This window comes from Lathamus discolor, chromosome 1, assembly GCF_037157495.1.
Source record: "Lathamus discolor isolate bLatDis1 chromosome 1, bLatDis1.hap1, whole genome shotgun sequence".
Lineage (NCBI taxonomy): Eukaryota > Metazoa > Chordata > Aves > Psittaciformes > Psittacidae > Lathamus > Lathamus discolor.
The window spans coordinates 79,825,093-79,839,806 of record NC_088884.1 but is presented as its reverse complement, the minus strand read 5'-3'; the positions used below and the strand labels follow the sequence as shown (position 1 = coordinate 79,839,806).

Below are 14,714 nucleotides of genomic sequence, written 5' to 3'. Positions count from 1 at the left end.
AATCTGGATATTAATTTGAAAGCACAACACAGAGCAAGAAAGATTAACTGCCCTCAGCCTCTCCAAACCAGCAGTGTGGACACACCACGAATTCAATCTGCAGTGAATTACAAGTCATCACACACAAAGTATTGAAGCAGCCAGCCAGGAAAACCAGTGGAAATACACTTCTGTAGATCTGGTCAGAGAATGGAATCTCTGTTCCCCAAGAAGGGCTGGGATTTCAACATTTGCCTGCATCTCAAATAAGGATAAAAGGTCAAAATATAATACTATTTCATGCCGTGAACAATTCCAAGTGCTTTTGATTTGAAAATGCAGGGGGAAAAAATCCCAAGATATTATTGATAGACACAAAACATTCAAAATGTTTTACCAGCATTTCCTCTGTCTCTTCCAGCACTGTTGGGCCCCAGGCCTTGGGGAAAAAAAAATCCACATTGACGCAGACACAGACCCACCATCAGTGAAGGAAAAGTTGGTACATGAACTATAACAGGAGCTTGTCCCAGATCCAAAAGCCCTGCCGTTATCTACCTGAGGGTGTTAGGAGAGCTGGCTGACGTCCTTGTGAGACCGCTCTCTATAATCTCTGAGAAGTCATGGAGAACAGGGGATGTCCCAGATGACTGGAAGAAGGCTACATCACCCCTGTCTGCAAGCAAGGCTTAAAGGAGGATCCAGGAAATTACAGGCCCATCAGTCTTACTTCAGTCCCCATGAGAGTTACGGAATTAGTCTTCCTGGGGGCTATCACAAGTCAAATGAAGCATGTGATTGGGAAAAGCCAGCACAGATTCACCAAGGGCAAATTGTGCCTGACAAACCTGATTGCCTTCTACAACAAGGCCAGTTGCACAGTTGATGTGGGGCAAGCAGAGGACATTGTCTATCTGGATTTCTCCAAGGCTTTCCGTACGGTTTCCCACAGCCTCCTCCTAGCAAAACATGCATTATGGTCCAGACAAGAGGTCTGTGCAGTGGTTGGGAACTGGCTGACAGGCTGCACCCAGAAGGTGGTGGTGAACAGCTACTTTTCAAACTAGTGAGGTCCCCCAGCGATCGATATTGGACCCAACACTGTTTAAGATCTTCATGAGTGATCTGGAAGATGGGATCAAGTGCACCCTGACCAAGGTCTCTGATGATACCAAACTGAGTGGGGAAGTGGATACTACCTCTGCAGGGAGAGGCTACCCTGCAGAAAGACCTGGATAGGCTGGAAGAGTGGGCTTACAAGAACCCCATGAAGTTCTACAAGGACAAGTGTCTGACTGGGTGGACCAGATTGTCCTTGAGGTTCCTTCCAACCTGGTATTCGATGATTCTCTAAAAATGAAATCTTGATCCAAAACAAAAGATTTTGGGATGTTGACCTCAAATTTGAACTCTTGCTTCAGGTTTAAACTTAAAATGACATTTAAGTCTGAATGTCAGTTGGAAACAGAAATCATTAGGTTTTGAAACATCACTATGGAGAAACATGTTTTTTCTTCTGAAAATTTCAATTTGGACCAAAACATGTTTTCTTGTGAAAGCCTTTTTATTTACCAGCTCCATGGTTGCTTGTTTTGCTGCTTAAGGATTGCGTATGTGCTCCAGCCATATAGAAGTCTGCAATGGGATGTCTCGAGACACACTGGAGATTCCTTATAGAAGTCCCAAGAATTTGGCACATCTGCACCCAGACTTGTTTAGGAACCTGAAATATTACAGAGCAATTAGAGGTTTTAACAGAAGTGGACAAACAGAAAACCACTTTGCACAGAGATGAAGAGTGGGGTCTGAGGTACTCCCAGATACCCTCCAAAGCAGCATCTCTTTCGCAGCTTATGTGATTACAGACCTCTGTCCAGAGGTCTGTAATCTTGAAAAACCTTGGAAAGCAAAAGGCAAATGGGCCTGTGGAAACATAAAATTACCTCTAATCACTTGTTACTTATTTAATATTAATTCTTTGCAGAAAAACACAAACAAAACCTAACTCCAGCTCTGGGAATCCATGAGATTTCTGAAGACATCTTCAGGCAGATGTATGACCACCAGCAACCTCTGTCCTGCGCAGAAATAACCTCTCTGTGGCAGAGGGGACAATGAGAGGAAGCAGTATGTCGCAAACGCAGGGTTGTAAACTTTGACTGAAAAGGTAACTATACCACTAACATCTGCTGTTTTGGACACACGGGAACATGCAAGTCTGTGCAGCACAAGACAGCACAGCAAGTCAATTTATGGTGATCAGTCACAGATGCAGGACCGCAGATTACAAGTCATCAAGATGGTCTGGAAGATCCACACAGCATGATGCTGAGGTACACTGAAAGTCCTACCAAGGAAAGAGTGACAGAATCAAGTGATTAATTTGATGTGATGACATTGCTATTAAAGGCTAAAGGCGCCTGCCCATTCTGGCAGAGGAGCTGAAGGCAAAAGTAAAATGTACTTAGGTGGAGTCACAGCTGTGCCTGAGGAGAGTAGCAACATCTGCCTGAGACCCGAATAGGGAATGAATCGTATTCAAGCAACTCGGTGACGTACAACATGGGACCAGCACCTGCTAGATTGACGGACCTTCTGGGTGACAACCCGTAACTTGGGAATGGGTGTTGCTTTTGAGCTCTTTCAATCCCAGGCTGATTTTAGAAAGCTATGCCCACCCTAGAGCAGCCTCTGATGCCTGTGAATGAGCCACAGTTTCCACAGGTCCGTACCCTCCGCCACCCCTGGTCCAGCTCCAGCATACACTACAGCCCAGCATACTCGTCCTCTTGCACACAGCCCTGCTGGATCATCCTTCCCTGGTTGGGGACAAAGGTCTTGGGCTCTGTGAAGATCACCATTTCTTTCACCAAGAGGAAGAATGAGTTACTGGACCACTTGGGAAATAAGAGGATCATCACCTGTGTTGCCTCAGGGAGGTGCAGGAACTGGTACAGGTGACAGCCAAAGCTGTCCCTGATGGCTCAGAGGCACACTGTGATGGTCACCTTCCATCTGCTCAGCTTGGGATCAACTGCATGAAGCATGAGGTTTGCTGACTCAGATCTCACACGGGATTACCAAACGTGACAGCAAACGGATAAAGCCTTCTCTCTAATGTATTTAAAATACATTTTCCAGCTCAGCTTTGTCCATAAGCTAAAGTTAAGCTTAATTAACACAGACTAACTCTGTCTAAATGTAACTGCTTTTCATATTGCTTGCAGCTTGGTTCCTGCTTGACTTGGAAGCGTTACCTGACATCTTCAAGTAGGGCCTGGGCCGGACTATGAAGTTTTGCCCATAAAGTTTTGTTAGCTCATGGAGGGAAAAGAATGTAATAAAAACACACCCTCCCCAACACCCCAGTGAACACTGTTGTGATGACATAGATGCCCATGTAGCCATTTCTGTACCCATAGGTGTTGCTGCTACTGCCTTCATTCATGGTCTTTGGAAAGGTGTCACAGACAATGCAGGCAGAAAAGCCTGGCACTATTGAGCTGTGCCGTCACTGCTTTACCATAGTCACAACCTAACACAATCAGTCAAATTCAGACAGATTGACTGGAGTAGATTGTTCCTGGTGTGTGAGTTTGATCTAAATGGCACCATTTTCTTAGAAGATACAGAAGTTTTACATGCCTTGTGGACAAAAAGTTTTGTTAGGTGCAATGGGGTTCTATGCCACTGGAGTGCAACAGTCATTGTGCATAAATACAGACCCACGCTCGGCTCCTCTCAGCATGCTATGGAGAAGACAAGCATCTCCCAGGCCTTTCAGGATTGTGCAGGCTCCTTGGAAAATGGCAGAGATGCTGAAAGAGCATGTGCAGCTACAGTAAATCTGAACATAAGCAGTGCTGCACTTACCAAGCTTACCCAGCGGAAAACCTTCTTGCCATTAATAAAAAATTAATGGAAGTTCATTTTGTACTCTGGCAGAACTCCCGAACAGGTTGTTAAGAATAGGTGGAAACTTTTTCTATAAAACCAGAGAAGAAACTGGGACAGGTAACTGGTCATAATTCACAGGAGCACTCACTCCACTCTACCTACATGGCAGGCTGCACAATCTCTGCAGGTGGAATTACAGCTGCAGCCACCCGCGAGGCTGCAGATGTTGGTGAGAAATCTGCTTTGTATACACCACGCACTGCAGCAAGAAAACCAGAATCTTCTGCTACTGGGTGCAGAGTAACGGGGCTACCCCCTGAATACCTGCATCATCTCCATACGAGACTGTGAAGCTCCGGTTAGTTTTCAAAGATGCAAAGCCAAGCAGAATTGACAGGGATGAATGGCCACGGGATACTTCAAACCTTCCCGATTGTGACACAGAAATGATAATGGCAAAATATTTACTAAACAAAACCCTGACATTCTGCCAGGACCAATACTGACAGCAATTATTAACGAATCTGGGCCACTGAATATAATGAAGGAAACCTCTAGAATTTCGCTATCTGTAGAAAGAGGCAGAAAAAAGGAATTTCATTTTCTTTTGTACAGTATTGAATTTTTACGCTTAGAGACAACTTTGGAGTACTTAGAAACACCTCAGAGAGTCATGAACCTGACAGTCACAAAATTATTTCTTCTGAAAAATGTTGCATTAATGAAGACATGTGTGGGCTCATGTGTTTCTCTCGGCATTCTTTGATGCATAACAAAGCTTGGGAATGTTTTCACAGCTAAACAAGGGAGATTCTCATTTAATTTGCTTTAGAACTCCAGCTTGTCCATAATAGAGGTGCTACAATGCTTCAGGACTCAGTGAAACAATGAAACCAAACCAGCCAAGAAGCTGAACAGAGAACAACTGGAAAAAGAAGATAAATTTAGGGAGATCACTGAAATACTACTATTGGTATAACTGTTGTTAGCCCCCTGCCCTTAATGATGAAAAAAACCAACCCAAAACATGTGCCTCACCCAACCACTTTAGTCTCCTTCATCTCCAACTGAGACGGACGAGTTCAAGAACACATATTTTCCCCAAATCCCACAAATAAACTAAGATTGGAATTTCAAGTGTATATATAAATCTGTATCAGTATATGCGAAGATACAATACTGTTCTCCTTTTCTTTTCCCTAAGAGAAAAACGATTAAAACCCTTTGAACCTTTCCCATGAGCTATGAAAATCCACAAATTAAACTAAACCAGGAACTCTTTTTCACAGCCCTGCACACATCAGTGCCATGAGCTCTCTGACCACGAAGCGATTCCCACTCTAGGAAGACTCACTCCCTTTGAGTATCCCTGCTAGAGACCTACATCGTGCATTATTTGATCTCATTTTGTCTTGTCTAATTCTGCTCCAGATCCCGAGGTGAAGGTCTGCAAAACAGAGTAGTTATTTGGAGTAATCGAGTCCAGACTACTTAAGCCTGCCCAAGTGTCAAAAATAGCTGAACCTCAGCAAAAAATTGAGACCTTTGACAGTGTTTCAAGCCGGATACCCCAAATCACTAGTCACTGCTCAAAACCCTGGCCTTCATTACCTTTCCTCTGAATATGAGAGTATTAAACACAAGGCCACCGGGTTAGCTCAAAGAGTGACAGAGGAGGCCAGGATTCAAACCATCTCTCTCATGTGGTAGACCACAGCATTAGTTACACGACAAGCAGGCATGCCTGGAAAAGCAGAGATCAATTAGGGGTCTCTTGCAGGGTTATGCAGGGCATGACTGGTTTGATCCTGATGGCTTTATTTAGATGAAGAGGACTGTCAGGTTGGGCCACATTTATTGTCCCAGACTTTGAACCTCTAAAGAAAGTGAATACTGTCCAGCCTGACAGAAACAGGAGCACTCCACCTCCTCTGCTTCTTCCTCTCTCTCCAGCTACTCTGAAGCCAAGGGGCACATCACTCTGTTCCCTAACAAACTGGGATGAAAGCCAGCTTGGGGAAGCCCAGCTCTGAACAAACTGAAATGAGGAAGATGCCTCTATTGGGAAGCACCTACAGACCCCACCACTGGGGTCCCAAGAGGGACAGAAAGAGGCACCATCCCTTTAGAGATGTGTAGAGAGCTCCTCAGCACGCCTGGTCTCTGGGAGCAACCACAGCCAGAAGGAAAACATCTGCGGGCTGCAGTGGGATAAGGGGAGACTTCCTGAAGCCCACTGTGGAGTAAATACTGAGAGAAACCAGGGATGAGAGAACAAGGGACCCTCCAGTCCTGAGGGCTGCGCAACCAGCTTTAAAAATAAAACCTACAAGCAGGGAGAACTGGCTTGCCCAGGACCTCGGAAGAGCCAGCGTCTGCCGGAGAGAGGGAGCAAGCAGCAAACCACCAGCCCGAGGCAGCCAGGAAACGCTGCAGCAGGAGCCAGACCCACAGCTCAGCCACAAGAGAACAGGTCGGCTTAGGATGGATGAAGCTGGCTGGGGAGTTAAATTTAGACAGGTAAACATAGCAAAGGGAAGAGATGGGATTCACACAGCCCTCACCATCTGCCACTGCCAGGCCCTGCGGAGGACCCCCCAAAAAAGCTGCTGGGGCTGTGGCTGGGGCACCCCAGAATAGAGCCATCAGGAGCAAGGAGGTGAGGGAGTGCCCAGCTGCCTGGATGTTTCACCCCTACCATTTGCTTCAAGCACTTCCCTGCCAGGCTGTGTTCCCAGGAAGTGGGAATGCTGTTGAACAAATCATCCAGGACACTGCAGCCTGGGTACACACAGCCTGCAGGCCTGGGTACACATGGTGCACAGGGACCATGCAAAGGAAAGGTACCAGGGAAACCCAACCAGAAATATGTGGGTCACAACCTCAGTGATGCTATTTGGGTGCCAGAGCCCTGCTGAGCTCCCTTTTCGAGGGAAAAAGAGATACAAGAAGAGGCTTGGTGATTGCTCATAACACCTAATGCAAGAACAAGGAGTTAAAAGTCTTGCAAACTCAGCCAAACTCTAGCTTGAGTCATCCAAACCCTGAGGACTGGAGGGGACACACAGCACTCCTTTGCCCACACTGCATGCAGCTCTGATGCAACCTATCAAACATCATTGCCCATTTCACAGCTCCTAAGGACAAGTGGGGCATCCCCACATACGGACAGCCTGCCATCTACAACGGGCTTCCACGGAGAGTGGCCCTGCAATTACAAGATACATGAGAGCATCCCTACTTTGTGGAAGCTGCTGTGCTCAAAAGCAACAATCTGCTTGCAGTGATCCTGTTGCTCCACCTCACGCAGAGCTGGGGAAGGCTTGCGTAAGCTTTATCAAGGCCTAAGCCAAAGCTTGGAAGGGGATGGTGGATCACAGGGTCTGGTCTTGTCTGTAATTCTGTCCATATGGTCTCAGCCAGTTATCTCTGCAGCGAGCCCAAGAACCCATGCTCCAGTAAAGTGTTTTTTCCAAGAAGACATTCAGTCTTTATTTGAAGATTTTAAGAGCTGGAGAAGCTAATGTTGCCTTTGGTTGTTTGTTCCAATGGTTAATCACCCTGCTGTTAAAAACCTTGCCTGTTTCTAACGTGAATGCGTAGAGCTTAACTCCCAGCCACATGCTTTAAGTTCTCCTCTTGAATTAGAAAGCTCTCCAATGCCAGCTACTCCCAGTGCCACTGAAAGTGCTCAGGTATCACCCCGTGCTACCTCTTGATTTTCCTTCTGAAACATTACTTAGGTCCACATACCTTAAATCTCCCATTAGAAAAGGATTTTTTCCAGCCCGGGAGAAATTCCCATGACTCTTCCCTGCACTGCCTTCAGCTTTAATGAAGCCTGCGTGCCTTTTTCCAGCAAGCGAAGGTCCCTTTCTATGTGAAAAATGAAAGCAAATCATGAACTGCCCTGTCTTCCATGAGAACATGCCTTGGCTATCCGCATCCTGATTCTTTTAAAACTACTGAGTTTAAAAGTCTCTCTGAAATGCTCATTGTGTGTGTGTCCAATTAATTTGGAAATGATGAAATGGTTTTCACTCGAGCTTTGATCAGCCATTAGGAAAAAAAGATCTTATGAACAGAACCAATTTATATTCATTTAAATGAGCAATCATGTAGGCTTCAGAAAAGAGCTGGTTTGCCTGCACGCCTTGAAACCCAAACCCAACAACTTCAGGACAAAAGACTCGAGATCTGAAGCAGTCCAGAAACAGGGAGGCCTACTGGGCTGCAGAAAGGAACAAACAGCAACAAAGGTGACTGCGCTGATTTAGTCTTTTTCTTAATTTCACAACATTTGATCTCTTCCTGGAAGTCGAAGCTCCTGCAGACTTCGCTATCCAAGCATTTCAGTGTTTCTTTAAAAAGGGATGGTTTTGTCTTTGCAAAATAAGTCTAGAAAATAAAATTGGGATATACCTTATTACCTGGGAAAAAAACCCAACTTTTTAGACCCAGCTCTTTCAAAACTTCCATTTTTGTTTTCCAACTGATGTAAGGAATTCCAGCAGATTGGGAAGGAAGGGGCCGAGAGAGAGGACATCTCAGGGAGCCTGCAGCCACAATTTCAGCTTTCCCTAAGCAGAGGTTAGTCACACATGGAAGGACATTTTCATTGTGCACGCACTAGAGAGAGGGGAAAGGACTGTCCCTGGGGCACAGTCCCTAAGTGGCTGCATACAGCTACCCAGAAGAGGGGTGTGCTTATACTGGAGGCACAGGAGCTAGGGAGGACTCGTTTCCAAAAGGGAAGAATCTCTTACAGACACTCCTGGGCACAAAAACACGAGCGAGCTCCAAAGCCTGGGAGCAGAGGAAACCCATGGCTGGAATGAGGAGAGCTCACCTCCCCAGCTCTGCTGCCTACCCCATGCTGGAAGTTCAATTTCATGCTTTTCTCTTGATATCCTTGGCTAATTTGTGGAGGAAAAAAAAAACAACCCCAAGTACTTGGGCTACCTTCATTGACGTGTGGCAAATTACCCCATATGCTGGATGCTTGGGTCAAAAAAATTCCCCCTGAATTCCTGCAGTGTTCAACCTTCACATTGGATAAACCCAAGTATCTATGCATAGGACACAGGTTTAAGAGGAGTCTGTCTCTTCTGCCCGTGTTAAGAAAGCCCACTTCTTTCTCTTTTGGGAAGAACATGCACCCAACTTGGTTCTGCCTTTACAGCAGCATCTGTGCATCTGACAGAAGACAGGCGCTCGCGGGTGAAATTGGCCACCAGCAGAAAAAGTGGTTGCTTCAGCTAGCGTGTTGATGCCCAGAGGCAAATGTGGGAAGGAAGGGCAACTACAGGCTCATGTCTGAGTGCTGGGGCATGAAATACACATGTACCAGACAGTCTCTGAAGGGACAGACAAAGATGAGTGCAAAGGAAGGAGATACCTTATGTGCCCGACGTGTGTGCCTGAGGCTCTGCAGACACAAAAGCCCAAATAAAGGGCAACAGGAAAAAGCCTTCCATGTATAGGCAGATGAGAAGGCATCAGTGCAAAGGACAGTCTGTGTTTGCAGGTGATGTGTGATAGAGCAGATTATATCAGAAATGTGCAGGTGAACACAAGGAACGTGACGTGCACGTACCCAAAGGTTTGGCCATGAAGAAAATGAAGGAAGAACGTAAATGCTGGTACATGTGTGAGACACAGCTCTGTCACAAAACAAAACAACCCCAAAGATGAACAGGATGACGACGTGCGTGCAGGCGGCAGAGCAAGGGTGGTGATGATCACACACTGGAGTGCAGGCAGGAGAGAGGCAGGTAAAAGTTGGACAGAGAGCGTGACAGGGATGCTCATCTGGTGGCAAGCGAAATATATGAAAAACACAGGGCAACAAAGTGGTCACAGCACACGAAAACGTGTTTGGGGAAGTCATCTTGCCCATACCACTAAGGGAAGTATTGCACCATAATTCCCAGGAAAAAAAAACAACCCAACAACCAAGTTTCATAAAACAGCGCATTTGTTACAGACATAACTGGGATGCTCATGCCCTGGTACCATGAGACCCAGTACTCCATCGCTACTCGTCTGTGTTTTTGCATGCACAAGCGCTTTCTCCCACACTACATGCCATGGCCCGTAATGGCACATGCTGTCACACCTTGAGCACACAGGCTGAAGGCCTGGGCTCTCTCACACACAGGGAAAGGACTCTCAGAGAGTAACATTCCCCACTCAGAGTCATGTCCATCTTACACATGTTTTGCCAAAATCAAGTCTGTCACGCCCGAGGAACATCTGTGTTACCAGCACAAGGTCTGCCACCCCAGAGGAACATCCCTCGCACCCCAGCATCATCTCTTCCGCCACAGCCAGTCTCTCCTACAACATCAGTACAGCCAAGGCCACCTTGGGGCCAACCCGCAACCAGCCCCAGCTCCGTCCTCCGATCGCCCCTCTGCTGCTCTGTGTCACAAGGGGCTCGCCCGGCACTTCGGCCCTGCGGCGGCCGCGGCTCAGCCCCCGACGTCCCCCCTACCTGGCCGGGGCCGCCCGCCGCGGGTGCTCCGCGCAGCCGGGACAGCCCCATCCCCGCGGCCCCGACCGGCGGCTGCAACGGGCGGGAGGCGCCCCCGGGCCGCGCTGCCGGGGGTCGGCGGCTGGAAGCGCTCGCGTCTCCTGCGCTGGCAGAAAGCAGCAGCCCCCGGCGCTGCCCGCGTCTCCTCCCGCCCCTTCGGGGGCCGCCCGGGGAAGCGTCCGGCCCCAGGACGGGACGGGTCCGGGAAGCCGCAGCGCCCGGCGCGGCGGAACACCTCCCGCCCCCCCGCCTTCTCCCGCCGCCGCGGGCGGGGGCCGCCTCCTACCTGCATCTCCCGGGCGCCGCGTCCCCGGGCGGCGGCGGCGGCAGCGGCAGGTGAGCGGGCGCCCGCGGCCGGCACGGGGCTCCGCGCCCCTCTCCGCGGCGTCGCGGCGGCCGGAGACCGCGAGGGGACGCACCTGCCCCGGGGGCCGCGGCCCCGTCGCCGCGCCGGGCCGAGCCCCTGGCCGGCAGCGAGAGGGGAACGGGGGGAGGCTGCCGGCGCTGCCCTGCCCGCCGCCGTGGCTGCGCTGCGCGCCGGGAACGGCGGCACCGAGGGCGACTCCCGGCCGAAGTTGGCGGCGGCAGCGAGTGCCGGGCCCGGGAGGTGCCGGCGGATCCCGGGGGCTCCGGCCGCCTCCGCCCCGCCTCCCCCCGCCCCGCGCCCGCCCCCCGCGCCCTGCGCCCGCCCCGCCGCGGGCACCGCCGCTGCCGCCGGGATGGGGCTCGCTGGAGGGGGCGCGGCAGCCTCCGCCACCGGGGCAGCCCCGGCGATGGGGCGGGCAAGGGCTGGCCCGGGGGAGAGGCGCGGGCCCTCTGCCGTCGGGGGGACCCGTCCCGGCTGGTCGGGAGGGCGACAGGGCGGAAAAGCAGCTGCCCCGTGCGGTAGAGGGGACCGGCCCGGCACCCTGCCTCCGGCCCCGGCAGCCGCCCGGTGCCCGCCTTCCTCCCGTCCTCCCCGTGCCCTGCAGCACGGCCGCCGCAGGGACCCTCCGTCACCCGTGGGTCGCTCCAGCGCACCTCTGCGGTGCTCTCGCCCTCTTGCTGGGCCCTTCCGTCTGTAAGTGCCCAGCCCGCCCGCGCCCGCCAGCCCCCCGCACTTTGGCGTGCGCTTCTCGCTGTGGGTGCTCCCTGCCCATGTGGGACCGGCCTGCGGGGCAGCGTGCTGGAAGCCAAAGCCCCTCCGGCGTGGGCTCCCAGAGGAGGGTTTTCGACCTGGTGACCAGCTGCTTCATCCGAACAGAGGGGATTTTTGGCATCTGTCTCCCAGTGCAGGCGGGGGGGGGGGGGGGGGGGGGGGGTTGGGTTGCAGGGAAGGTGCGAATGAGGCAAAGCCTGGTACTGGGATGCTGTTAAAAAAGGCTGGCAAAGTTTGGCAGCGAAGGCAGCACACAGCTTGCATGGAGTTCTTGATGGGGCTGGCTCGCAACAGGCACATCCATCCCTTGCCTACAACACCAGGAATCACACCGGGGGCTCTCCCCCACCTCTCTTCCCATAAAACTTCACAGATTCACGGCCAGATCCTGTTCTCACTTTTCCTGGCAGAAGCAGGGAGTAGCTGCACAGGCATTAGCAGGATCACTGCAAATTTATGGTGCTGTAACTGAGAGCAGTGCCTAGCCCTGGGGATCATTGGGCATCTCGGTGCATGAGGAGGCAGGATTTACATGCCTGGCCTTCGAGCCCGGTGGCAGCTCTGCAGTAGCCAGCGACGCCAGAATTTACACTTGTTGTGTCGGGATCCCCGTCTCCGGGCCCCACAGCATCAGGCATCCAAAAATCTCCATGTGGCGGGAGTGCAGAGCCTCACACACAGTGCAGTGAGTGCCTTGCTGCTCCTATGCATGAACAGCTTCAGGCACATGAAGATTCAAAGGGACTTACATCAGGGAGGCGTTTGTCCCCCTGGAATTACTCGAATTTGTACCAGGTTGGGACTTCGTGCAGCTAGAGGCATGCACCCCATGTCCTGGTTTCAGCTTGAACCATGACACCCCTGCACGAGCAGCTCGTTTCAAACAGCCCTGAGCATCTGCTCAGGTTCAGAGTGGAAATGCTCGTGTGAGCATTTTTAGAGGTGCAGGTAAATGTTTCAATACAGGCTACATGGTACAAATAATTGAAGGCTCTGAGAGTCTTAATTTATGACCAACTGTTCCAGTGTTTCCCATCAGTGTAGTCATTAATGATGCTTTCTTTTAATGGGAATAGGGGATAGAGGAGGTACAGCTGGAGGTAAATAGTAACCCAGTGTTTGTGGTAGGAAATAAGGAGCCATTGTCCTCAGCACTATGTAACTAGAAAGATAATAGTTGGTACAGCAAATACCAGCTAATTAGAGGGCAAAGGCAGTCCTGAAATTGCAGCTGGCTGCAGGAGATTTTAGGTGCCAGCTTTTTCTCTCTGAGGTAAAGCCGGTTTACCATAGGGGCTGTTGCTCCCTGCTTGTCTGGCAGACTTCTAACTTGCCCATTAAGGCTGTGGAGGGCAGGGCCAGGGTGGTCCTCTGGGGACCTAGCAAACAGCAGGGTCCCCTCTTGGGGACCTGGAGGTGTGAAGGGGAGCATCACAGGGCTGAGGCTTGGTAACAAATTGCTTGACCTGCTGAGTAACATACTTACCCACTTCTGGGGGTACAAGGGAGAGCTGGCCATAGCAGGTCAGCAGGCCGGGGGTCCTCACAGGAGTCCTGCTGGAGCTGGCATGGCTTCACCCCAAGTGGTAGTGCCTTACATCAGGGTTAGAGGTGGCAGAAGGGGAGGGCAGAGCCAGTGTAGACCAACAGCAGAGGTGGATGGGCAGGAGTGGACACACATGCCCCCTAAAACCTCCAGCTATGAAATGTGTGGGTTATTCAGAAAAGATCCCAGCTTATTGAAAGACCTCACTGGCTTCAGCATAGTCCATGAAGAAGGTGAGACTTCCTGCAGCTTTAATCATTTCTGGCCGTTTCCGCTCCTGCTTTGGTGGGACAAGAAGAGCTGTCAAGAGGCACGTTAGGTGTGTGTCAGTCCTGTGGTGGTGCTGGGAGGGCAGGAAGAGCAGGACGGACAGCTGGGGGTGCACATCTGGAAGGCTGGGTGGGAGTGAGCCCCTGGCTGGCTGCTTGAAGGGCTGGAGAAGAGGCAGGAGGTCCTCAGCCAGCAGTAATGAGGTGCACGGCCCATCTGGGAGGGTGTATGTCACACAAGGGGGAAGACTTGGCACCCTTGCCAGCACTGAGGTCAAAAAACACAGAATGGTTTGGTCATGGTGCTTGCATGGGTGGGTGAGGACAGGAGACCACTTATTGCTCTACCTCACTTTGTCCTCTCTGCTGAAATATCTTTTTTGCTTTTCTAGCGGAAGGAAAAAAGTTGGGTGCCTTTTTTTCTCCTTGTTTTCCCTGCAAGTTTGCTTTATCCTCCACCAAAACAGCTCCCTACGAATATCTCAGTTTTTGCCCACTGAAGCTATTGCTTCATCTACACAAGGTGATGGATGAGGAAAGGGCACTTGTACCATGACAGGGGTGATCCTCACTATTGGGGGTATCAGCTGCCAGTAGGAGGGGCTCCTGTCTAGTCTCAGCTGCTGAAGGTGTCGTCCAGATGTTCTTTAGAAGACGTTCCAGTATAATTCAGCCTTACTGATCTAATAGTGAGCAGTGTCCACAGCTACAACTGGGCAGGATGTGGACTTTGCTCCATGACCAGAGGCTTGGACGTGACTAATATTAGTGGGAGACAGTCACAGCACACCAGGGAAGATGCTGTATCTGATGAGTTGTAAAAAGTAGCTTAAGCCACTGCAGCCACCTGGACACCACATGCTGTTTTACTTCTCACTGAAACATTCCTATGGCCACAGTGGCCCTCATGCTCCTCTGTCTTCTACTACAGTGATGGAAGCTTTCTCATCTGGACAGTCTCTTCTGCTGGTGAGCACGAAAAAGGTGGGAAAGAGCTCAGATTGTCCAATATATGGAAATACTCAGCTCCCCTGGAGGAGGAGCAGAGTGATTTAAAAGGTATAGGGAACATACGTTCCTCTTAGTTAATGGCATGACCCTGCAGAACGTATTCAGGACCTTACCACTAGAAAGTCATTCGCGTGGCTCCGACTCTTCTTAACGTAGATGTAGGCCCAGTCTCGCATTTCTGTGGTTCTCATAAGCTCTGATCTCTTGAGAAGTTTCTCCCCTCCCAGTTGCACCTGCACAATAAACTTCCCCCTAGTGAGATGGTCCTGTGTCTTCCCTGCATGCAGGGCAGAGCCGAGGCTGAGACGGTGCCTGTTCTGCCACATATTTCAAGGAATA

The 14,714-nt window shown here is 50.6% G+C and overlaps 1 protein-coding gene across 1 annotated transcript in view; it reads right to left on the bottom strand.

Annotated features, from left to right (window-relative positions):
* The window catches only part of WNT5B (Wnt family member 5B), a 74,304-nt gene extending 63,526 nt beyond the window's left edge, over positions 1-10,778 (bottom strand). The window contains exon 1 of the mRNA XM_065682618.1: positions 10,698-10,778. Coding sequence (XP_065538690.1) covers positions 10,698-10,703 — 6 coding nt within the window. The 5' untranslated portion in view covers positions 10,704-10,778. The remainder of the gene's footprint in view (positions 1-10,697) is intronic.
* Between the last annotated feature and the right edge of the window lie 3,936 nt (positions 10,779-14,714).